At 30.8% G+C, this 27,195-nt stretch overlaps 1 protein-coding gene and 1 long non-coding RNA gene across 3 annotated transcripts in view; one reads left to right on the forward strand and one right to left on the reverse strand.

Moving 5' to 3' along the window:
* The window catches only part of ghrhrl (growth hormone releasing hormone receptor, like), a 44,414-nt gene that overhangs the window by 3,471 nt on the left and 13,748 nt on the right, over window positions 1-27,195 (forward strand). For both annotated transcript variants that reach the window (XM_051095683.1, XM_051095684.1), the window contains exons 2-10: window positions 9,232-9,340; window positions 13,146-13,253; window positions 15,712-15,803; window positions 17,862-17,959; window positions 18,192-18,324; window positions 21,559-21,712; window positions 25,296-25,356; window positions 26,893-26,962; window positions 27,054-27,145. In XM_051095683.1, coding sequence (XP_050951640.1) covers window positions 9,232-9,340; window positions 13,146-13,253; window positions 15,712-15,803; window positions 17,862-17,959; window positions 18,192-18,324; window positions 21,559-21,712; window positions 25,296-25,356; window positions 26,893-26,962; window positions 27,054-27,145 — 917 coding nt within the window. The remainder of the gene's footprint in view (window positions 1-9,231; window positions 9,341-13,145; window positions 13,254-15,711; window positions 15,804-17,861; window positions 17,960-18,191; window positions 18,325-21,558; window positions 21,713-25,295; window positions 25,357-26,892; window positions 26,963-27,053; window positions 27,146-27,195) is intronic.
* Window positions 15,693-21,647, reverse strand: LOC127154266 (uncharacterized). Its single transcript, XR_007825467.1, has 3 exons — window positions 21,432-21,647; window positions 18,240-18,371; window positions 15,693-15,780 (listed from the first exon to the last, which is right to left on the reverse strand). It is a non-coding gene; the product is annotated as an uncharacterized LOC127154266 (long non-coding RNA).

A 27,195-nucleotide genomic window follows, 5' to 3' on the forward strand; every position in this document is an offset into this window, starting at 1 on the left:
GCTTGGTGGGACGTTTTAAGATTAGTTGTTGCATTCATAATATGAACTTGAATTCAAGATATATTTCTAAATAACCAGGAGCTTTCTAAAGCCTTTAAACAGTACTGGGGCATTCACAAGCTGCTCACAATCTGTTTGTCATTGACAAATGGTAGAAGATATTTGCAGGTAGGTAGATATCCTCACTCCTTTTGTATTCTACCCTTTACTATTTCAGTGTGAGAAACCGCCACAAATGATTTAGTGTGTGAATGAATCAAACTGAATCACGAACACTTTTTCATTATTATTAAGTGTTCAAGCTATTGCAATTGTTAGAATGGCCAAGGATCAGCAATCTCCATGTAAAACTCATCATGCAAACCAAACCGTAAGTCATAGAGACTTGAAACTTGGAGCAATGGTAGTACTCACCCCGCCAAGGCTCGCCCAAATTGGCCTGACAGGGGCGCTACACCGATCAAAAAGTATGAAATCGCTCATAACTCCTAAACCTTCAGTCGATCCTAGCTATCTACTTTTGCCCGATGGGAACCAAACCAGTACAGGAAGACTCTCTGGAGAGCAAATATCAATAATTATGAAAAAAAAGTTTCAACTCGTCGTTTCAAAACATTCGAAAAGGGAGGGGCCACTTTTAGTAAAATGCCTATAACTCCTGAACAGAATGAGATATCCTCACCAAACTCACAAACTTTTTGCCACACCTGCCAGTGGCTGGTGATGTGATAAAATTTACTGGCCAAAATTTTTTTTACCGGCCTTGAAATGCTTTTTGCAAAAACTGGCAGTTATTAAAATGACTAAACATATTTACAAATGTTTTTAATTTGTCCTGCTACTGGTGTCTCTATTAAATGCATTTCCCCTCAATTTTGCCTATTAATTATAGCCATTCAACATTACAGTATAATTGAAAGCTATTATTTCTTATTTTTAGGCTTTTAGGAAATATATAACAACTTTTAATTTAAGTGATTTTAAAACAATCTTCACATAAACTGTAAATTATGCAAAAACTATACAGATTAATCTTTATTCAAGCTACAAAAGTTAATCAGCGACTAGAGCAGTAGAGTGTTTTCTCTTTTTCTTTTGTTGTAATTTACATCAATGAGGTTAAATTTCACTTTAAAAGCAGCGTGGTTTCTTTAAAACGTGACGCGCATGACGCGGATCTGGCACATGGCCGAATTCCGCCGCTCTTTCCGGTCATTTAAGATTTCATAACTCATTTAAGAATACATTTCACTCCATTCAAAGTAAATGAGAAGTGTTAACGCTGATGCCCCGTGTGAATAGGGTGTTAGCCGTTTGTATTTCATTATTTGATTGGCTCGTCGCTTATGACATCACGATGATCTTATGTTCGGAATAGATAATTTTATTCGCTTACATCAGAAACAGCGAATCTCTTTAAAAACTGACTATTGTTTTCACTACATTGCATTGTTATATTTCGTAAAAATTTTACCCGCCAACTGGCGACTGACACTGTTACATATACTCGCCAACGCCGATTTTTACTCGCATTTGGCACTTGGCGAGTGTTAATTTTAGGCCCTGCAAACACATATGTAAGAGCTCAATTTGAGGTCACTATAAAAAAAATGCGGAGCTTGGCCACTTGGTGGCGCTATAGGAGGGAAAACACATAAATATCTATAACTACACACCCTGTTAGACAAGGTTAATGGAGGCTGTTCGGAATGCAACTCAGTGGGCCTGTTTGACTCAGGGCCCCAAAGGTCTGTGAGAAATTTGAAAGAAATCGGCCACTAGGGGAGCGATATTGCTTTTTTAAAGGGTGTAACGATCGTAGGTCTTGCAGTTTTTCACACATGCGCAAGATATTCGTATCATATGATAGAACTCCTCATTCTGAACAACTTTGCCTGTAGAACCATTGCTGTCAATCAAATTGTTTGTTAAATGATTGAGAAGATGTTAAAAAACCTACTTTTGCGAACTAGTCCTAGGTATTTCTTTCTTTCTAGGTTAATAATTATCATATAATGTTGAAATTTACTGTTTGGAAGATGATAATGGGGTCGTTTAGAAAAGGGGCCTGTCCGAGTTTTAAGAAGATCGGACCACAGTTGGCGCTATAATAGTCATAACTGTTAAAAAACATATTTCTATGGTAAATTACCTGGATTTGCCAAAATGCTTTTTAAATCATTGATTAAGGTGGTTACAAACTTGCTACATAATGTCTTTTTTCATATGTGCTTAAATGCCTTAAAGAGCTTGAACCCCGGCAATCGCTGCAATGCAGCTATACTTATTATTATTTTTTTAAAGAAATTAATACTTTTGAAATAAAATAAGATATAAAAATGTATTTCAACTTAAACATTTTTTATTTAAATTTTTCCTAATTTTAATGTAATTAAACTTGATTTACTAAAATAACTAAAATAAAAACTATGGACATATAGTTGTAGTTTATATACTGTAGTACTAAAAATGACGAATGCACAACAAAATTACTAAAACTTTCACTAAAATGAAAATGGAGAATATTTAAATAAAACATATAAATATGAATAAAACTAATAATCGTATCTCAGTGAATCTAAAATAACATTCTTATTCTGAAAGCTTGATGCTAAACATTAATAATAAATGTTTCTTAAGCAGCAAATCAGCATATTAGAACGATTTCTGAAGAATCATGTGACATTATAGACTGGAGTAATGATGCTTAAAATTTAGCTTTGCATCACAGAAATAAATTACATGTTAAACTATATTTAAATAGGAAACAGTTTTTTTTTTTTTTAAAATTGTAATAATATTTCACAATTTTACTGTTTTTACTGTATTTTAAATCCAATAAATGCTGACTTGGTGAGGAAAGAGACTTCTTTAAGTGTATAATTAGATGAAATCATTGTGCTATTATGGATGAATACTGTGAAGTGCTGCTGTAAGCAGCTCAGGATCAAAAACATAAAGTAAAAGCCCATAATAGTATTTAATTGTTTTGATGAAATGCATGCTTTAATAGCAGGAAGAGAGAAATAAAACCACAGACAGACGAGCACGTTGGGTAAAATATCCACAGCGTGCAGCTCTGAAATCCACTGAATCCAGTTGTGAGTGATGTCATAGAAACAGCATGAATGCATTAATGGACTCTCTTTTCATTTCATGTCCAGAGAATCAAAAGCATTAGTGACAAAAGCACCAGCACTCTTCTCTCCTTTTTACACTAATCAAACCGATTGTGACTCTGAACACGACAGAGCGTCCGTGTCAAGTTTAGCAGCCGTCAGTATTAAATGTAAATGAGCGTGGAACATGGTGGTAGGTGTAAATGTTTTTTTTGTGTAATAAAGAGGGTGTGAAACTTTATGAATGAAGAGAGACCTTGTTTACACCGCAACTCTGACTAATATATTAAAAAGAGTTTATAGACCCAGAGTCAGTGCTGATTGAATTACCGTTTACACTGTCAGTTATTATGAGGAAAATCTTGGACAGAGGTTTGATTAATTTCATGCTCATGCATATATCCGGTCAATGGATTCCATCAGTTTAAACAGCATGATGAATGACACTTACAAAGAAATGTCACAGTCATATTTCACTTAAAAGATAAGAAGATATATTCTGCATACAGATTATTATTAATAATGATTAAGCCTGTTTTTAGGAAGATTATTTATTTACATGACAAATAAAAGCACTTTTTCTGTTTAAATTCTCAATACTTAAAAAAAACAAACAGATTTAATGCATTGTGATAATCATTATACATATATATATAATATGATTATCAAAATGCATTAGCTCCGTTTTTTTTAAGTACTGAGAATTTAGACACAAAATGTGACATCATAAAAAAAAAAATATATATATATATAATTAATACATTAATACATATAATTAATACATATATATAATATATTAGTAATTTCATAAATAATACAATATATATATATATAATACAATAATACAATAATCATATGATTATATATATAGAGAGAGAGAGAGAGAGATTATTTATATTAATTATATATAGAGAGAGAATATATACAGAGAGAGAATTTATACTTATATTTATTACTGAATAATTATTTAATAAGGAATATACATTTTTAAGAATAAATTAATGAATTAAAATCTAAAAAATCTGAATGCTCCAAATTTCACAGAATCTAGATGCTGAAAAAAATAGGCTTTTTGTTTTTAACTTAAAATGTGAATTATTGTTTTTCCTTTTATTTTCGAGGTAAAATATGACCCAGATAATCATAATGTATAATAATGTATAATTATAATATAATTGTATTATATAAAACTACATATAATTGTATTTATAAATTTAATATAATTATTTTGTAGTTGAATATGTAGATATACAATGATCATATGATTATATATAGAGAGAGATTAATTATGTAATTATATATAGAGATAATATATGGAAAATGTATATTTTTAATTAATTAGTTAATTAATTAATTATTTAATTTTTTAAAAATAAAATAAATGAATTTAAATCTAAAAAAATCAAAGTGCTCAAAATCTCACAGAGTCTAGGTGCTGAAAAAATAGGCTTCTTGTTCTTATGTATTATTATGTATTATTAATCATTATTAATAATAATCGTTAAAATGTTCTTAACGTAAAATGTAATTTGTTTTTCCTTTTGATTTTGGGGTAAAATATGACCCAGACATGTTTTTTTTTTTTTTTTTATATTATTTATATTATTTTATTTGATAAATAATACAAAAGTATATACAGTTATGATATAATTGTATCATATGCAATTGTAATAATTGTATTTATAAATATAACTAACCTATTTTATAGTTATATATAGATATACAATAATCATATGATTTTTTATATAGAGAAACTATTTATATTAACTATATATATATAAACAGAGAATATATATTTTTATATTATTTATCTGAAAAATCTAAATGCTCAAAATCTCACAGAATCTAGGCAGTGAAAAAACAAGGCTTCTTGCTCTGAGCATAAAATATGATTTATCGTTTTTCCTTTTGATTTTGGGCTGAAATATGACCCAGACAGCATTCATGAGCTTCACCCAAATAGTAACCTAATTCTGCTGTTTCCCCACAGATAACGTAACCTTGAAGCAACAACTTGAAGTAACACCCATATAAAATCTCCCAGGGGAGGCCTGTCTCACAAACTCAATTCAAGTCCTGTTCGTTTTGGGATGTTTCTAGTCTTGCTTTCTAAAAATAGAATAAAGCGTATAATGGTTCCAGAGCTCTGTCTGGATTACTGCTATCAGAGGAGAGTTTGGGCAGCTTAGTGAAACTAAAGAGGTAATTTTGGTTGGATAGTGAGATGAGCTTGACCTGCTTTCATAAGCACTGACATTTCACCTTTCCTTTCTAGTAGCAGAGAATGCAGGAAAATATCTGGTGAAGTTACACATCCATAGTGACTCATGCGCTCAGGCCCAGGTTTTGATTTATAACGCTGCATTTATTTGGAGGATTGAATTGTTGGTCGACAACATTTCATTTCCCATATACTAATAACTCAATATGCTACTGTGATGAGACAAATAACCGTTAACTAGATGACGCAGGATTTTCACCAGTGCTATTGTTTTGCTTCTTGAAGTGATGGCTGATATGGGTTGGCTGGGCTCCTCAGAGAACAAATGTCTAGAGCTTGGAGATTGAGTTACATTTAATCTCACTCTGGGTTGAATCGTTTTGAAGGGCTCTCCATAGTTTTTCATCATGTGAGATGAATAGAAGAATTAGATTTATTAGGCCGTGCTGTGGTTCTTAGGGCAGCCTTGTAAAGAATGTTCCAGGACGGGGGTTTTTGATTGTAAGTGCTGGTACTTTGGTTCAAAGCGGGGCAGAATGAAGTCCTGGTGGAAAGTCACCCTTCGACGGCTCTCCAAAGCTGCCATCTGTGGAAGACCTCTCAGGAAGGCTCTTCTTTCGGCTGCTTCATTTTTATAATCATTTCCATCAGCTTGCAGTTTCTCGGCCTCTTTTGTTCTCTCTCTCTCTCTCTCTTTCTCTCTCTGTACCCATATACATGTATACTACCAGTCAAGAATAAAGATGTTTTTTTTTTTAGATAAAAAAGTCTCTTATGCTCACCAATTAATTTGATCAAAAATACAGTAAAAACAGTAAGACTGTGAAATATTATTACAATTTAAAAAAACTGTTTTCTATGGTGCTATATTGTAAAATGTAATAATTCCTGTGATGCAAAGCTGAATTTTCAGCATCGTTACTCCAGTCTTCAGTGTCACATGATCCTTCAGAAGTCATTCTAATATGATGACTTGCTGCTCAAAAAACATTTCTTATTACTGTAAATAGTTGTGCCGCTTTTTTGTGGAAACCATAAACCACCATTTCAGGATTCTTTGATTAGAAAGTTCAAAAGAACAGCATTTATTTGACATAAAAAACTTTCGTAACATTAAAAATGTCTTGCTGTCACTTCTGTACATTTGTTGGTCATAATATTCAGTGTTATTTTATTATTATTTTATATACTATTATAGTTTTCATTCTGAATTAGCTTTTATTTTTATATTTTCAGTTTTCATTTTAAATTTAGTTACATTTTTAGTAATTCTGTTAGGTGTTTTGTTTAATAATTTAGTGTTTATTTAATTTTGTTAAATTACTATTTCAGGTTTAATGTACATATATTTGTTTTCTAGTTTTAGTTTATATATTTATATATATATATATATATATATATATAAACAGAGTTGTCTGTTTTTGCAAATAAACTCTTCATATATATAATACATTGCTATGAATTATTTATGTATTTATGAAATATTAATATTTTAGGTTTAATGTATTTAATATATTTTTATTGCAGTTTTAGTTTTCATTCTGTTTTAATTTTATTAATTTTATTTTATTTTGGTGCTTCGGCTGAAACATCAGTTAGTTCCCCAGCAAATTTTCAGTTTAAGTCTATAATATTTCCAATGCTTTCAGTATATGTATATATATATACAATTTTTTATTTTTTTATCATATTACTCTTTTAGGTTAATGCATTTTTATTGTGGTTTTAGTTTTCATATATATATATATATATATATATATATATATATATTACATTATATATAATACATTGCTCTACAATTTCTCTAATATTTAATTTTTTGATTTATTTCAGCTTTATGTCATATCAAAATGTTTAAGTTACCTCTAACAATTACAAACAAATATATTCTACTTGTAATATGCACAGAAACTGTACCTTTTTTCTAAAAACATTCCTCTTTCTCATTGTCTAGTATTGTATGATTGAATAGTTCTTCTAGTCTTCTTCCCTCCGCTCGTGTTTTCCTACTGTGCTTTATTTTTTCCTTTAGACATTGAAAATGGCAAGTGATACTATCAGTCTTCCTGCGTCTCTAAGTCTTGAGGATTAAAAAGAAGCAGATGGAGAATGATAAACAGTGAAAAAAACAAGTACATATGAGATTGTTAGAATGAGATAGAGCTGCTTTATGAGACTAAAGAACCCCACACAGAGTAAACACACACACACACACACATATGCCTTCTCAGTAGACTTGTTTATGGTCTTGAACGGCTCAGTGTTTTTGAAGAAATCTTTTAATGAACAATACCCTGTTGCTGACCTGTATTTTTCATTCAGTGAAAGCTCCCCCTTGTAGCAGAGAGACGTGACCGCTTTGGAGATGATTTACCTTTCAAGACAGACTATAGCACACACAGCCTTATCGAGCAGCCAGTAAAGAGCGAAGTGATGAACTTTTACCTTCTCTTGTGTAAAATAATATTTTTTGAACTTTTCAGACTGTTATTGGCAAAAACATATATCAAAGTAAATGTTATATGAGAGCATTTCTCAGGAAATGGAGCCATTTCTGTGCTGTGTGTGTCAAGGACTTACTGATGTGAATACACTGCTGTTTAAGTCAGGGGTTGGTTTTTAAAAAAATTAATAATGAATTTTGAAAGAGTAATTGATCAAAAGCGACAGCAAAGACATTTGTAATGTTACAAAAGGTTTTTGTTTCAAATAAATGATGTTCTTTTTGAGCTTTCTGTTCATCAAAGAATCCTAAAAACTGTTTTCAACATTGATAATAATCAGAAATGTTTCTTGAGCAGCAAATCAGCATATTAGAATGATTTCTGAAGGATCACATGTCACGTAATGATGCTGAAAATTCAGCTTTGGATCACAGAAATAAATTACATTTTAAAATATATTCACGTAGAACACAGTTATTTTAAATTGTAATAATATTTCACAATATTGCCGTTTTTTTGCAATGGTGACCGTAAAACATTTTCTAAGAAACATCAAGGTTGTGTAAAATCAGTTCTTTTCTTTTCAGCAACTTAACAAAAAATGATTTATGGAATATTATTATTATTATTATTATTACTGCATGTTTACTGCGAATTGGGGGTTTATTAGTTTAAGGGTCATTGAAAAACCTATTTTGTTAATTTGGAATCTCCCTACGCTGCTTCTGTAATATCTGGACCTGTTACTTCAAGCCTGAGGTGCTGAAATACTACTTTCTTGAACCTTTTTGAACAATAATACAAATTTCCCTGAATATTTCCAGCACAATAGCAGCGTTTCCTCAGAATAACCCATGAGTCTTTGATTGCGATTGCTTTCAAAAGCTTCTGGAGCTCATAATACATTTTTAACTCTTAAACTACGTGGAGTCACACTGAAGTGTTTGATTGGAGACAATCATTCTGAATGAGCGCTTTGATTGCATGTATATAGTTAATGTGTGCATATGCATGTGTTTGTGCATACAGTACATATGTTGAAACGGTGTTTGATGAGGGCTACTTCATTAACAACCACTACGGAAGAAACAATAATTTGAGTTGAAAAGCAGTGTGTTTATTTTAAATTGCAGGTCTAATGAATTCTTTTCAATAACCTCAATATGGCAGAACGACCATCCATTGAAAAAGAAGAAAAATTTCACATTTGTGCTAATGCAATCAGAAGTGATGTTTTTCTGTGCTGTTATTACCATTACAGTTTCAATCTATTTTTCCATGGACATAAGCACATGCTCTGCAAAGTGGGTCAGGATTGCGTCTGCAATTGATTGTCATTTTTTATTTAAAGCGGGAGTGTTTGAAGATGGATTTTTGAAGCATTGTGTTATAAGGTAGACCTGCATTTTTATGCATCACTCACTCATTTAATTTTCTCTCTCGGCAGGTGTTGTCTAGTTTGCATCCTGAGTGTGAGTATATCTTTCAGTTGGCAAGAGATGAACAGCGGTGTCTCAGAGAGATCACAGATCTCGGGAACCTCAGCAACTCTTCAGGTACAAATAAACAGACGCTCCTGATGAGATGTTGAAGGGGTTTTTTTTCCCACAGGATGTGAGATGCATGCTAAAGAGCACTAACTTTCAATAAGAGAGCAAATGGAGACTTTTGTTAAAACATCCTGTTTCTTAGATTTTTTTTATTCAGAAACTGTATTTGAGATACTAAATTCTGAAAAATTGCTCAGTTTTATCCAAGACTAAATTCAAAGGAAATATTATTACAGTTTAAAAAAACTGAATACATTTTAAAATGTAATTTATTCCTGTGATGCAAAGCTGAATTTTCAGCATCATTTCTCCAGTCTTCAGTCTCACATGATCCTTCAGAAATCAATATACTGATCTAATATGAATCCAATATGTTGATCTTTAGAAATCTGATATGCTGATTTGATGCTCAAATGCCATTTCTTCTTATTATCAATGTTGAAAACAGTTGTGCTGATTAATATTTCAGGATTCTTTGATCAGAAGAAAATTCAAAATAAAAGCATTTATTCAAAACAAATTTTAGTAGCATGATCTATACTGTCATTTTTGATCAATGTAATAAATTCTTGTTAATTGTTAGTATAATTTCTTTCAAAATTCATTATTACATTTTTAAAAACTGACCCCAAATCATATACACTACCAGTCAAAATCTTTTGAACAGTAAAATTTTTATTGTTTTTTAGAAGCTCAATAAGCCTGCATTTATTTGATCTAAAATACAGCAAAAACAGTAAAATTGTGAAATATTTTTACTATTTAAAAAAACATATATATTCGAAACAAATCTTTAGTAGCATTATCTTTACTGTCATTTTTGATTAAGTTAATGAATTCTTGTTGAATAAAAGTATAATTTCTTTCAAAATTCTTTATTATTTTTTTCAAAAACTGACCGTTAAGCAGTTAAAAGTGTTTAAACAGTAAGATTTTTAATCTTTTTTAAAGAAGTCTCTTCTGCTTACTAAGCCTGCATTTATTTAATCCAAAATACAGCACAAAACAGAAAATTATGAAATATTTTTACTGTTTAAAAAACTGTTTTCAGTTTGAATATATTTTAAAATATAATTTATTCCTGTGATGCAAAGCTGAATTTTCAGCATCATTTCTCCAGTCTTCAGTGTCACATGATCCTTCAGAAATCAATATACTGATCTAATATGAATCCAATATGTTGATCTTTACAAATCTGATATGCTGATTTGATGCTCAAATGCCATTTCTTCTTATTATAAATGGGTTAAACAGTTGTGCTGATTAATATTTCAGGATTCTTTGATCAGAAGAAAATTTAAAATAACAGCATTTATTTGAAACAAATTTTTAGTAGCATGATCTATACTGTCATTTTTGATCAATGTAATAAATTCTTGTTAAATATAAGTATAATTTCTTTCAAAATTCATTATTACATTTTTAAAAACTGACCCCAAATCATATACACTACCAGTCAAAATCTTTTGAACAGTAAAATTTTTATTGTTTTTTAGAAGCTCAATAAGCCTGCATTTATTTGATCTAAAATACAGCAAAAACAGTAAAATTGTGAAATATTTTTACTATGTAAAAAAACAAATATATTCGAAACAAATCTTTAGTAGCATTATCTTTACTGTCATTTTTGATTAAGTTAATGAATTCTTGTTGAATAAAAGTATAATTTCTTTCAAAATTCTTTATTATTTTTTTCAAAAACTGACCGTAAAGCAGTTAAAAGTGTTTGAACAGTAAGATTTTTAATGTTTTTTAAAGAAGTCTCTTCTGCTTACTAAGCCTGCATTTATTTAATCCAAAATACAGCAAAACAGAAAATTATGAAATATTTTTACTGTTTAAAAAACTGTTTTCAGTTTGAATATATTTTAAAATATAATTTATTCCTGTGATGCAAAGCTGAATTTCCAGCATCATTATTCCAGTCTTCAGTCTCACATGATCCTTCAGAAATCAATATGTTGATCTAATATGAATCCAATATGCTGATCTTTAGAAATCTAATATGCTGATTTAATTTTCAAATGTCATATCTTATCATTATTATCAATGTTGAAAACAGTTGTGCTGATTAATATTTGTGTGGAAACAACAAATAATTTTTTTTAGGATTCTTTGATTAGTAGAAAGTTCAAAAGAACAGCATTTATTCGAAACAAACCTTTAGTAGCATTATCTTTACTGTCATTTTTGATTAATTTAATGAATTCTTGTTGAATAAAAGTATAATTTCTTTCAAAATTCTTTATTACATTTTTCAAAAAACTGACCCCAAAGCACTACCACAAAAAAGTTTTTGAACAGTAAGATTCTTAACGTTTTTTAAAGAAGTCTCTTCTGCTCACAAAGCCTGCATTTATTTGATCCAAAGTAAAGCAAAAACAGTAAAATTTTCAAATATTTTTACTATTTAAAATAGCTGTTTTCTATTTGAATATATTTTAAAATGTAATTTATTCCTGTGATCAAAGCTACATTTTTAACATCATTACTCCAGTCTTAAGTGTCACATGATCCTTCAGAAATCATTCTAATATGCTGATTTGCAGAAACATTTTTATTATTATTATTATTATTATTATTAGTATTATATAAGTACATTTTTCAGGATTCTTTGACGAATAGAAAGATCCAAGGATCAGCATTTATCTGAAATAAAAAGCTTTTGTAACATTATACGCAATACCATTTAAAATAGTTTTTGGGAAAGAAATTATAGAAATTAATATTTTTATTTAGTAAGGACGCCTTAAATTGATCAAAAGTGATCATAAAAACATCTATAATTTTACAAAAGATTTCGATTTCAGATAAATGCCACTTTTCTTTATTTTCTATTCATCAAAGAAATCTAATACATTTCTATTCAGCTGTTTTTAATATAATAAAAATAATAATAAATGTTTTTTGAGCAGCAAATCAGCATATCAGAATGATTTCTGAAGGATCATGTGACTGGAGTAATAATGCTAAAAATTCAGCTTTGAAACCACAGGAATAAATTACATTTAAAAAATAGAAAACAGTTATTTTAAATAGTAAAAATATTTCAAAATTGTACTGTTTTGCTGTACTTTGGATCACATAAATGCAGGCTTGGTGAGCAGAAGAGACTTCTAAATAAAACCTAAAATGTTACTGTTCAAAAACTTTTGACTGGTAGCGTATATATATATATATATATATATATATAATATATTTATATATATATATATATATATGTGTGTGTGTGTGTATAGGATATTGAAAATATTCTGCTACTTTAAGAGAATATACTATATTTTTATTTCTATGTTATTTCAAAAATACATTTTTTGAAGCCATAATATCATCAGTCATTTCTCCTGTCAAGTGTTTTAACTTTTTGACTTTTAAACTCTACTATTTTTTGTTTGAAATGACACGAATAGAGGTCACAACCCCATGAGATGTCATTCAAAATAAATCACATCTGCATAGCATTTAACACTGCCATAAGCTGTCAGTGGTGACATTCAGAGACAGAGTTTAGTACGAGTTCAGACTCATTGTAATGCAGCGCCTTGCGTTTGTGTTTCCCAATGGATCTCAGAAGTGAAGTCGTGTTGGCAGCGGCTTTGCGGAGGATTCACATGCACAGATGTACTTGTGGCGATCCAACATGGCAAACTGGAGCTTGAGAGAGCAAATTCTAGCTGTTATGTGCCACAGACAGCCTTTCAGATACTTTGTTTTCTTGATGTGCGGTGCTTGAGTGCATGGGTAGTTACTGAATAAACACATGCTGTTCATTTCTGTTTGTGTGTGTGTGTGTGTGTGTGTGTGTGTGAAGGTTGTCTGCCAGTATGGGATGCTGTAGTTTGTTGGCCCAGAGCTGCAGTAGGCGAGACGATCCACTTGCCCTGTCCTGCTGTTTTCTCTCTCTTCAACAACAACACGGGTATGACACACAACCACGTGTATGATTCAAAGCTGAAGTTGAAAATTACAGTTCAATACCTGAATGTGAATTAGGTAAAGATGGCAAACAGGATGCATAATTATCATTTGAATTTAGATTGAAATACATACATAAATAGGATTGAAGTAAAAAGAAACTGATGTCCCAAGACGATTTAATAAATATGTTGGATGGTATCACTTTAGAATAAGGTGTAATTTGTTAACCTTAGTTAACTAACATGAACAAACAATGAACAGTAATAATAAATAGTAATAAATAGTAATAAATGTATTTTATTACTATTTATTAAGCTTCGTTAATGTTAGTTAATAAAAAGATTATTGTTCATTGTTAGTTCATGTTAGTTCAGTGCATTTATTGATGTTAACAAATATCTTTTGATTTTAATAATGCATTGGGAAATGCTGAAATTAATATTAACTAAGATTAATAAATGCTGTAGAAGTATTGTTAATTTTTAGTTAATGTTAACTAAAGAAACCTTATTGTAAAGTGTTACCGTTTTTAGTATGAAGTATCCATGCATGTTATTTTATTAATAACCAACATCCGATATATATAATAATTTACATTATTTGGAAAAAAAAAAAAAAAAAAAAAAAAGCAATATAATGTATTGCTACATACATTCGTAATTAATAAATTAAATATAAATTAATAAAACATTGGATTGTATTTATAACATCTAAAACTAAAGAAATTGATGTACCAATATTATTTGATTCATTAAAATGTTTAATTTTTTAACATGAAGTATCCATGCATGTCATTAGTATATTAATTACTAACATTTCAGATAACAATTCATATAAATATATTTGCTAACTAAAAAAATCTGAATTAAAATATTTAATTATGAATGAAAACATTGGATTATATTAATAACCAATTTAATTTGATAACATTTTTCAATATAAATTATCCATGCACATAATTATATAAAATTCAATTAAAACATTTAATTATAATAATAGCCAACATTTGAGCTGTAACAATTCAAAAAACAGTATTATTTGATAAATAAAAATATGTAATTTCTTATTATGGATTATCTATACATGTTTTGAATTATAAAGCATTAAATTAAAACACTGGCTATTTTATTAAACAACTTTAAGATGCCAACTAGAGAAATTTGTATTAGTTTTTCCGTATTTGATTGTATTTATAACAATCTAAATACAAAAATTGATCTACCAATATTATTTGATTCATTAAAATGTTTAATTTTTTAACATGAAGTATCCATTCATGTCATTATTATATTAATAACCAACATTTCAGATAACAATTCATATAACTATATTTGTTAAATAAAAAAATCTGAATTAAAATATTTAATTTAATATTTAATTATGAATGGAAACAGTGGATTATATAAATAACCAAATTAATTTTATTACATTTTTCAATATGAATTATATTAATAGCCAACATTTGAGATGTAACAGTTCGAAAAATAGTATTATTTGATAAATAAAAATATCAAAGTTTTCATTATGCATTATCCATGCATGTTTTGAATTATAAACCATTAAATTAAAACATTGGCTATTTCATTAAAAAACGTTTGGGATATTAAGAGAAATTTGTACCAGTTTTCCATTTGTATTAGTTAAAGGTTGTGGTCATTTTGTGGTGCTGTTTGTTAAAACGTTTTCGATTGGTATTGGTGGTGTTAATTGTTTTAATGGCACTGAAAGCACTTAATACACATAATAGAAATGCAATGAGGCCTATTTTATTTTCAGTACCTCTGGAACAGAACGTAATAACAACTTATTGGTTGACTTTTTTGCTTCGAGAAATTGAAATGTTTCTATCTAATCAATTGACAGAGGGTTTGTCCAATCCTGCTCCGCACATTAACAGCTTCTGCAAGCAAACCTGTAGGTTTCAGTCTGTGGGCTTTAACAATAGACACATCTACCTTGGGAATATAAACTGAAACCTCAAATGGGAAAATGCACAGCCTCAATTTCAAGGCTTTGTAAGTTTGAGCAAAAGAAGGCAGGCTTTCGTATTTACCAGTGCAATAACGTCTCAGAGTCTCCACAGATCCGCCGATATAACAAACTAAACCCATTCTGAGCCTGGCCAACCAACACCGCATTCAAATCTGACAGCTCTCAAATGAAATTGTGCAGTTTGGTCTGATGGCGACTAAAGCAGCACTCCATCACTGTATCTCTGTATCTCGTGTAGAAAAGGATACAGACCTCATTTCACATTCAGCTTTAGCACAAGCTAATTTTATGCATTGCATCCCATTCTCTAGAGGCAAAAGTCAATGCAAACCACACGAAATGCCCACTTGCGTTTATTCATTTATTTTGAAGGCTCCGGTGAGCGTAGTAGCATATTTAAACCTTTGCTTGCGGGGATTGCCTTGCATTCTTGTCATTGACCTTTGCCCTTTAATTCATTACTGTAGGTATAGTGAGTCGTAATTGCACGGCTGGCGGCTGGTCACATCCGTTCCCTCCTTACCATGAGGCCTGCACTGCTGAGGATGAAGTCCCAGAGGTCAGACATATTTTGAAATTCATATTGACATATATTTGATAATCATTTAACATTTATTCATACACTTCTGCTTAAATCCCCTGCTTCTCAGGTTGTTTTTCCAAGTAAAAAAACCCAGTAATCTCACATGTGAAGAGATCTTAATGACATGTCAAATGGTGCTTAGATAAAATGTAAAGCTCAAATGATCTGAGCTGCTATTCACATTAACATTTAAAAGCTCTATAGTCAAACAATTGTCTTTTTTGACAGTTTTAGACATCTGAAACAACTGATACTTAAATGAAACATAATTGAGGTTTTCATTAATAATGATTATCTATGAACATCTTTAGGCATTTGCGTGCAGTATATGTCATAATTCTCACTGGGAAACATACTTATAAATGGCTTACAGTTTTAAAAAGTGCTTTGAAAGTTTTCCATTTTTATGATGAAATAAATTTTGTTATTGTATAAATAAATTATATATTTATTATATTATTGTAGTATAAATAAACAGGCTTTAGGCTTTTAATGTTATGTCTGTCTGCTATAATTCTCACCGGGAAACATACTTATGGTAGCTTTCAATTTTAATATAAAGTAAATGAATAATTGTAATTAACAAATTATTGATTGAATTTAAATCTAGTACCATTTATTTAATGAATTTTATATAATTTTGTTATTAAATATTAATATGATTTAATATTTATTTATTTATTTTTATTAAAGATTTTAAAAAAAAAATTATATCAAATTTACATTTATTTTATTTCTTATTTTCAGAATAAACAGGCTTTAGGCTTTCAATATTATGTCTGTCTGCCATAATTCTCATCGGGAAACAAACTTATAGTAGTTTAAAAAGCTTTCAATTTTAATATAAAGTAAATGAATACATTTAATTAATAAATTAATTATAAAGTAATTAACATTTCTAAATAATTAAAATAGCACAATTTAAATCTAGTAACATTTATTTAATCCTTTTTATATTTAATATTTTAATTAAATATTAATTCATGTATTAATGTATATATAAATTAATACATTAATTCTAAGGTAATTGCAATTACTAAATCATTTTATTGACTGAATTTAAATCTAGTACCAGTTATTTAATGAATCTGATATAATTTTATGTTATTAAATATTAATATTATGTATTTATTATTTTTTTTTAAGATTAAAAATGATATCAAATTTACATTTATTTTAATTCTATAAATAAAACAAATAAATAAATACATAAATAAATGTAACTAATAAATTAATTATAAAGTAATTAACATTACTAAATAATTAAAACAGTACAGTTTAAATCTAGTAACATTTATTTATTTATTTTTTTTTATATTTTTAATAAATATTAATATTATTTAGGATTTTTACTAAAGATTAAAGAATATATATATATATTTTTTTTCAGAATAAACAGGCTTCAGGCTTTCAATATTTTGTCTGTTTGCCATAATTATCACTGGGAAATGTACTTATAGTAGTTTAAAAACTTTTCAATTTTAATATAAATAAATGAATGAATGAATGAATAATTAATAAAGTAATTATAATTTCTAAAATAATTACAATGACTAGTAACATTTATTTAATTAATGTTTAGATTTAATGTTTTATTTAACATAATTTAATATTTAGTATTTTTTACAAGTGAAAAGTTATTTAATGTTTGAGAATGTTTATTTTAAAGCTTTAGGCTTTCACAGTTATGTCTGTTTGCCATAATTCTCACCGGAAAACATACTTATAGTAGTTTTCAAAAAGTTTCCAATTTTAATATAAAATAAATAAATACATTTGTTAATTTCTAAATAAATTAATGAATTAATATAAAGTAATTTAATGACTCAATTTAAATCTGGTAACATGTATTTAATAATTTTTTTTACATTTAATGTTTTATGTAACCTAATTTAATGTTTAATAAAAATGATATAATGTTTTAAAATGTTTATTTTAAAGCTTTAGGCTGTGTGTCTTAACTGATATTTAAATTAAATCATATTATTTTTCATTTATTCATCATTTAATCAAATCTGCTTGTTTGTCTTCCAGGAATCATATTTTGCCACTGTGAAACTGATCTACACCGTTGGTTACGGAGTGTCACTGCTGTCGCTCTCTGTTGCCGTAATAATACTGCTGCTCCTTAGGTACTGTGCTTTACAATGCATTCTTCCTGATGGACACATCACTAATATAAGTTGTTATAAAAAATTGCTTTAATGTAATTAGTTTCTTTTGTGAATAATCTTAGATATCTAGCTACCTTTTTAAACAAACTTGCCAACTTTACGTTTAAATAAGATTTCAAAGAAGTATTTTCTAAGTACTGCAAAGTAGTTAACACTGGTGAAACGCTAAACTGTTGTTTGTATTGTATAGGCGATTACACTGTGCTCGAAACTACATCCACATGCAGCTGTTTTTCACCTTCATCCTGAAATCGGTGGCTGTGTTTATCAAAGATGCTACACTGTTCTCCAGTGACGACACAGATCACTGCACGCTCTCTACGGTGAGTCCATCAACGCCACTGATCTAACAGCCTTTAAATGTGGTTTCCTGTGAAAAGAACAAAACACACGCTGCTTTTGACCTCAGTGACTCAACGGATGTGTGGCAGTACATATATATATTTATATTCTTAACTGTATTTATATTTGACATTTCTCCCGACTCCATTCACCATCTTGGATGATTTTTGTCAGTAGTCACAATGCATTCTGGCATTGCTTTTTTTCATGAATGATAAATGCAATGCTGTCTGTCTTAACCATGCACAATGTGACAACCAAATCGCATTTGTTCAGAATCCAAACCAAATTTAAATTATTAACGGAATTTAAATTTCAAAAGCCATTCAAAATTGAATAAATATAATATATAAATATAATATAAATAATATATAATATAAATCTTTGTGAGATTTATAAGAAGTCTCTAAAGGTCATTGCACACTGATTTTTTCAGTTTTTTTTTTTTTTTTTCATTTTTTTGTCATCCTTTCCTATCAAAATGCTTGCTAAAGATGTGAAAATCTAACCTGATCCGAACTTTTTTATGACGGACGAAAGTTTCGGTGGCAGTGTGGAAATGTGGTTGACACAACATGAGGTCGTAATTATTTTTTAAAGTGCGAAAATTTCAGACGAGAATTTCGGACTCAGTGTGCAATCACCTTTATGCTCACCAAGGATGCATGTATTTGTATTAAAAATACAGTAAAAACAGTAATAATGTGAAATATTATTGTAACTTAAAACAACCGTTTTCTATTTTAATATATTGTAAATTGTAATTTGTGACCCTGGACCACAAAATCAGTCTTAAGTCGCTGGGGTATATTTGTAGCAATAGCCAAAAATACATTGTATGGGTCAAAATTATAGATTTTTCTTTTATGGCAAAAATCATTAGGAAATTAATCATGTTCCATGAAGATATGTTGTAAATTTCTACTGTAAATATATCAAAACTTATATTTTGTAATATAATATACATTATAATATACATAATTAATATACATTCTTAATAATGTAATATACATTATTAAGAACTTTGTTTGGACAACTTTAAAACTTTCTCAATATTTTTATTTTTATGCACTCTCAGATTCCAGGTTTTCAAATAGTTGTATCTCGACCAAATATTGTCCTATCCTAACAAACCATACATCAATGGAAGTTTATTTATTCAGCTTTCAGATTATGTATAAATCTCAATTTTGAAAAATTGACCCTTTTGACTGGTTTTGTGATCCAGGGTCACATTTATTCCTGTGATGCAAATCTGAATTTTCAGCATCAGTGTCATTCTTCATAAATAATTCTAATACGCTGATTTGATACCCAAGAAACATTTGTGCTGGTTCCTATCTTTGTGGATTAATTTTTCCTTAACGAATAGAAAGTTCAAAAGAATAGCTTTAATTTGAAATCTTGGTAAGTTGTTATTAGTTAAATGTGTCATAATGTATTAGTTTCCTAAAAACATATATTAACTAATGATGTAAATTCATATGTTAATTACCACAGTGGTCAAATCTATGTACTACAACTTCCAGTTGTCTGTTTTAATTAATAATTATCTAATGATTTGCAAATGTATCATTATGTTATGACTTTACTTGTTGAGGCACAGAACTATTCACTAATTGTTGAGTAATATGTCATTGTGGTTATGGATTTAGAATTAGTTAGTCATGTGCCTCAGCAAGCAAAGTCATAACATAATGATATTTCTTTTGCAAATCATTAGCTAATGATTAATTAAACCAAACAACTGGAAGTATAATTTATTGATTATTTAATTTATGAATCACATGAAACGTTCATTTATGGCTTATGCAGTAAATGGTTTAGTTCTTCATGATTTATATATTAACGCATGATTATCTCTGCATTAGTTAAAGGAGAAGTCCACTTCCAGAACAACAATTTACAGATAATGTACTCACCCCCTTGTCATCCAAGATGTTTATGTCTTTCTTTCTTCAGTCGTAAAGAAATTATGTTTTTTGAGAAAAACTTTACAGGATTTTTCTTCATATAATGAACTGATATAGTGCTCCAAGTCTGAACTTCCAAAATGCAGTTTAAATGCGGCTTCAAACGATCCCAAATCCTCCAGCCGAGGAAGAAGTGTCTTATCTAGCGACACAATTATTTTCATTAAAAAAACACAATTTAAATACTTTTTAATCTCAAACGCTCGTCTTGCCTTACTCTCCCTGAACTCTGTGTATTCTGGCTCAAGACAGTTAGGGTATGTCGAAAAACTCCAGGCGTATTTTCTCAATCAACTTCAAAAATCATTTCAAAATCATCCTACATCACTGCAGAAGTACCGACACAGTCTTTGCAAAGTGAACATGCAAAGAAGATCAAACACCTAACAAAAATGGTTAAACAGCGATATAGGGTGATTTTGAAGCTTAGGGAAAACATGAGATGAGAGTTTTTTCGACATACCCTAACTGTCATGAACCGGAACAAAAACAGGTTGGGAAGAGCAAGACAAGATGACCGTTTGACATTAAAAAGTATATAAATTGTATTATTTTTATGAAAATAACCGATCGTTTTACTAGATAAGACCCTTCTTTTGCTGGGATCGTTTATAACCACATTTGGGATCGTTTGAAGCCGCATTTAAACTGCATTTTGGAAGTTCAAAGTCGGGGCACCATATCAGTCCATTATATGGAGAAAAATCCTGAAATGTTTTCCTTAAAAAACATAATTGCTTTGCGACTGAAGAAAGACATGAACATCTTGGATGACAAGGGGGTGAGTACATTATCTGTAAATTATTTTTCTGGAAGTCGACTTCTCCTTTAAGCATGAATTAATGCATTTTTGTGTACCCGTATTGTAAACTGTTATCGAAATCTTTTATAACATAATAAACATCTTTACTTTCACTTTCAATCAATTTAATGCATCTTTGCTGAATAAAAATATCATCATATCGTCATAATAATAATTTAATAATTTTTAGAAAATATTCATAGTTAAGCACCTCTGAAAAACTCACCTTTACTAAAAAAGAAAATAATTTCAAATTTCATAAGCGTTTCTGACCCAATTTAATGTTCATACATTTTTAGTTGCAATTATTCACCTTCTTTTATGTCCTGCTGAGTTTCTACTTTCTCCGTCTGCTTAAGTCTCCCTCTCTTGTGTTTTTGCCGTCATGCCCTGTTTATCATTCTCAGCGTCGCTCTCTTTCTCTTCCTCTCTCTCCGCAGGCGGCATGTAAGGCGTCGGTGGTGTTTTGTCATTATTGCGTCATGACTAATTTCTTCTGGTTGCTGGTTGAAGCCATGTATCTAAACTCTCTGCTGGTCTCGGCCTTCCCGCGGAGCCGGCGCTGTCTGTGGAGTTTCGCTCTGCTGGGCTGGGGTGAGACGCTCATATCTCTGTCCACACAGCCATTCGGCTCTGTCCTCTCTCATGCTCTTTCCTCTGGCCATCACAAATGAGGTTTATCTAACAGTGTAGACTATGTGAGTTATTAAAGGAACAAAAAGTGAAATTTAGATCTTTGATCTTAGTTCTGACATTTTTTCTGTGACTACGTCAAGAAGGGTAACCATAAAGATAACTATATTAGCGTCCGCACCAGCACGCGATAAAGTTCTGTTTATTAAAAGCTCACACTGCAGTTTTGTCGTCTATCACTTTAAATGGTCAAGCTCTTTTAAAGCAGGATGGATCCTGACTGACTTTGAATGTTGTTATTGTTTATCAGCTGGAAAAAATAATTTTGAAAAGGATTACAATAATATTGATTTTCTGTGTCAGTATCGTTATAGTTGTAGTGTGACCAAAGACTAAATGAAATTGCAAAAATTCTGAATAGAACACATCCCATCTGCCGTTGGTCAGATAAACACACAGCCCCGCCCCAAACTCATAAAATGTGTTGCTGTGTCAGTGTTTATAATATTTGGTGGAGTTGATCTACAAATGCTACATATACTTATAAAATAGGACAAAGCCTTTCACAAAGTCTTTTCATTTCCATTCAAAGTAAGATTTTTATTTTGTTTATTTTAAAGAAATTCATACTTTTATTCAGCAAGGATGCATTAAAAAGATCAGAATTGACAGTAAAGACATTTATAATGTGAAGGTTTCTTCCTTCATCAAAAAATTCTGCAAAATTGCTTTACGGTTTCCACAAAATATGAAGCAGCACAACTGTTTTCAACATTGATAATAACTGTTTCTTGAGCAGCAAATCAGCATATTAGAATGATTTCTGGAGGATCATATGACAAATGATGCTGAAAATTAATATTTTCATCATATGAATAAATTACGTTTTAAAATATTTTAAAACAGACAACAGCTATTTTAAATTGCAATAATATTTCACATTTTTTACTGTATTTTTGATCACATAAATGCAGACTTGGTGAGTTTTTGAACAGGAAGATTTTTAAGTCTGTTCTGCTCACCAAGCCTACAAAAGCAGTAATATTATAAAAAAAAATACTATTTAAAATAACTGTGATCAAAGGTAGATTTTCAGCATCATTACTCCAGTCTTAAGTGTCACATGATCCTTCAGAAATCATTCTAATATGCTGATTTGCAGAAACATTTATTATTATTATTATTATTATTATCATCATCATCAATATTTTAAACAGCTAAGTACATTTTTCAGGATTCTTTGATGAATTGAAAGATCCAAGGATTAGCATTTATCTGAAATAAAAAGCTTTTGTAACATTATATACAATACCATTTAAAATAGTTTTTGGGAAAGAAATTATAGAAATTAATATTTTTATTTAGTAAGGACACCTTAAATTGATCAAAAGTGATGATAAATACATCTATAATTTTACAAAAGATTTCTATTTCAGATAAATGCCACTTTTCTGTACTTTCTATTCATCAAAGAAATCTAATACAATTCTATTCAGCTGTTTTTAATATAATACAAATAATAATAAATAGGTTTTGAGCAGCAAATCAGCATATCAGAATGATTTCTGAAGGATCATGTGACTGGAGTAATAATAAAATTCAGCTTTGAAACCACAGGAATAAATTACATTTAAAAAATAGAAAACAGTTATTTTAAATAGTACAAATATTTCTAAATTCTACTGTTTTTGCTGTACTTGGAATCAAATAAATGCAGGCTTGGTTAGCAGAATAGAAATCTTCTGTTCAAAACGTTTGACTGCTAGTGTATGTAGTAGAAACCCATGAAAGATTACGTTATTTTTAAAAAATCCACATCGTTTTATGCATACTTTTGTACTATGGGGGCGCCATTATTTTAGGTGCACAGTGCATTCTGCGTCGATTATGTCAAACGGTTGCACTTGGCGAGCTACTGGCTCTACCTGTTGCTATTTTTACTGAAACGCAACTCGGAATATAAAATACTGATACAATGTCACATTCTGTGGCTTTTGGTTGTAATTTTTACTCGATGGGCAACAAGAGAAGCGATGTAAGTCTTCACTGCTTTTCTTCGATAAGAAGAGGAGAAAAGACTGGGAAGATGCCTGTGGATTAATAAAACATCTTAAAGACCTGCATCTTTGTTTTCTCCACTTTAGCTCTGATGCCTTTGAGGCTTTTAGTAGAGCACAGTTTCTCTTGTTGCCCTTGAACTGAAAATTACAACCAAAAGCCGCACAATATGGCATCGTATCAGTATTTTATTTTTTGAGTTCTGTTACATTAAAAATAGCCACAGATAGTGCTAGTATCTCACCCAGTGCAACTACTTGACGTCATTGACCCTCATAGTCCAAAATATGTATAAAATGATGTGGATTTTTTAAATAACGTAAATCTTTCTATTAAGGCATACAAGTCTTAATACCTGGGGTTCCTTTTAAAACATGCTACTGACTACTCGTTTGTATGGTAGTTTATGTATGTAAAGAATAATGTTAGTGCTTTGTCTGACGTCGTGATCAGCCCGTCTATGGTTTTATTTCTGCAGTAATGTCAATTTCATTGCTGGCTGTACATTATGATCCTTATTTTTGAAACCTATTATTTTTCTCGTGTTAGCAGCTATTACAGTTTCAGTGACTCCAATCAGTGAAGTACAGCATGATCCTTCTGTTATTCTGTTTCTCAATTTCCATTTATATTTCTCTGTGTCTCTCTCTCTCCTGCTCTCCGTTACCCTGGGAGGGCTGAGGAGTGTCAGAACAACTCTTGTGATTGGCATCGCTATCGTCTCTGATTTGAGCAGACAATTGAAAGAACAAACAGTTTAAATGACATTGTCGATGCAGTTCTCAACACAGAGATGTGCAAATCACTAATCTTGTTTTTACACGCTCCTGGTTTTATTGTGAATTATGCATCTGGGCAGGTTGTTCTCTAGAATTATTTTTAGTTTTGACCTTTTGTTAAAACTGAGATATTCTATAATGCTATTTCCAATCAAGTCCTGAATTATTAAATCAAACCCTGTCTTACATTTTTTGCACCACATTAGGAAAATTCAGTGGGTTGCAAATAGCATTTCATTAAGATTATTAAGAGATCTGCTCTTTTTCTTTATATACATAAAAATAGAAAGCACTAAATTGAAACAGGACATTTTCTTGTTTCTTGTGCAAATATGTTTAATTTGTAATGAATGCTCTCTAAATGCTGTCATTTCCATAAACGTTTAAGCTTATTTTCATAATTGCTTAAATTATTAATTTTGGTTTTCGCCAACTTTTGGTAATTTAACTAAAAGGCACTTAATATTTCATAAAGCATAGCACTGATTCTTTTAATTTGCTTCTGTCTGGGTAGCACTGAATAAAATCTGGAATAAACTGCTTCAGATTCTACATTTAGTGTCATTATCATGATCATCATTGAAAATAATAGCTTCTAGGTTTATTATCCGTGCTCTTTTTTAACAGAGTTGCATTGAACACTGTCTGTAAGATTCCCTTTCACTAACAACATAATCTTTTTGTCTGTCTCTTGTCTTTTCTTGCAGGTTTTCCGCTGGTCTGCATCATCCTCTGGATCTGCTCCAGACTGTATTTTGAGGATACAGAGTAATTGCACATATTTCCCTCCCTGACTTAGTGGTGCTCGTTCATATTAGGGTTAGGGATTAAAACAAGCCCCTAAAGCCATGTGCACACTACAGAACTCATCTTATTGTCTTTGATGTTTTCAGTCAGCAGCTACAAGAAGTCCCAGGCTGACACCCTTACAATGCTCTTCTAGAATGAGTGATAGCTTTATCATAAATCAGTGACTTTTGTCATTTGCTGTGTTATTGCATCATACTGCTTAGGACATTACAGTTATCTGTCTACTAGAATGAATGTCACAAGACTTCGGTCAGTAAGCAGTGACCCAGAACACCCTAGCAACCGCACAAAAACACCCCAACAACCACATAGCAACACAACAATTCTGTTCAGAACACCCTAGCAACCACATAGCAACACACTAATCCATTCAGAACACCCAAGAAACTGCATAGCAACACACTTAAACAATCCAGAACACCCTAGAAACTGCATAGCAACACACTAAACCATCCGGAACACCCCGGAAACTGCATAGCAACACACTTAAACCATTCAAAACACCCTGGAAACTGCATAGCAACACACTTAAACCATTCAGAACACCCTGGAAACCCCATAGCAACACACTTAAACCATTCAAAACACCCTGGAAACTGCATAGCAACACACTTAAACCATTCAGAACACCCTGGAAACCCCATAGCAACACACTTAAACCATTCAAAACACCCTAGAAACCGCACAGCAACACACTTAAACCATTCAAAACACCCTGGAAACTGCATATCAACGCACTAAACCATCCAGAACACCCCGGTAATTGCATAGCAACACACCTAACCATCCAGAACACCCTGGAAACCACATAGCAACACATTTAAACCATCCAGAACACCCCAGAAACCGCATGGCAACACACTAAACCAGCCAGAACACCCCAGAAACTGCTAGGCAACACACTAAACCATCTAGAACACCCCGGAAACTGCATAGCAACACACTTAAACCATTCAAAACACCCTAGCAATTGCATAGCAACGCACTTATCCAACCAGAACACCTGGAAACTGCATAGCAACACATTTAAACCATCTAGAACACCCCGAAACACCCCGGAAACCACATGGCAACATATTAACCATTCAGAACACCTCAGAAACTGCATAGCAACACAGTTAAATGAGTCAGAAAACCCTAGAAACTGCATAGCATCACACTTAAACCATTGGAACACCCCGGAAACCACATAGCAACATGCTTAAACCATCCAGAACCCCCCGGAAACCTCATAGCAACACGCTTAAACCATCCAGAACACCCCAATAACTGCATAGCAACAGAAAAAGCTGAATGTCTTGAATGACCTTTTACCTGGCCATATAATCAGTGAGAGCAGAAGAGTGTTTATTATTTTTCACTGCCTCTTTAGATCCACAGTTGCTCTGCTCTCACATCAGACAGGAAATTAGTCTTTTAATGGATTGCGAGAGAGCAGAAAAGGTAGAGATTTGAATCAGCTCTGTCTTATCCAGGCCTTTGGGTGTTTTCCAGGTGTTGGGACATAAATGAAGATTCTCCTTATTGGTGGATAATCAAAGGCCCCATTGTAGTTTCCATAGGGGTGAGATAAAGCATGAGTGACATGGATGAATGAGTTTGGCTCACACACAGTTTTTTAAAATTCAGATTTCCCTGTTTTCCCACCCAACCAGGTGAACTTCCTTCTCTTCATGAACATTATCAGGATTCTGGTGCAGAAACTGAACCCTCGCTTGATCCAGTTCAACAATTCAGCTCAGTACAGGTACAGAAAACAAGACAACACTACAAACCCATCAGCAGGGCTATCAAAAA

Source organism: Labeo rohita, chromosome 23 (genome assembly GCF_022985175.1).
Source record: "Labeo rohita strain BAU-BD-2019 chromosome 23, IGBB_LRoh.1.0, whole genome shotgun sequence".
Lineage (NCBI taxonomy): Eukaryota > Metazoa > Chordata > Actinopteri > Cypriniformes > Cyprinidae > Labeo > Labeo rohita.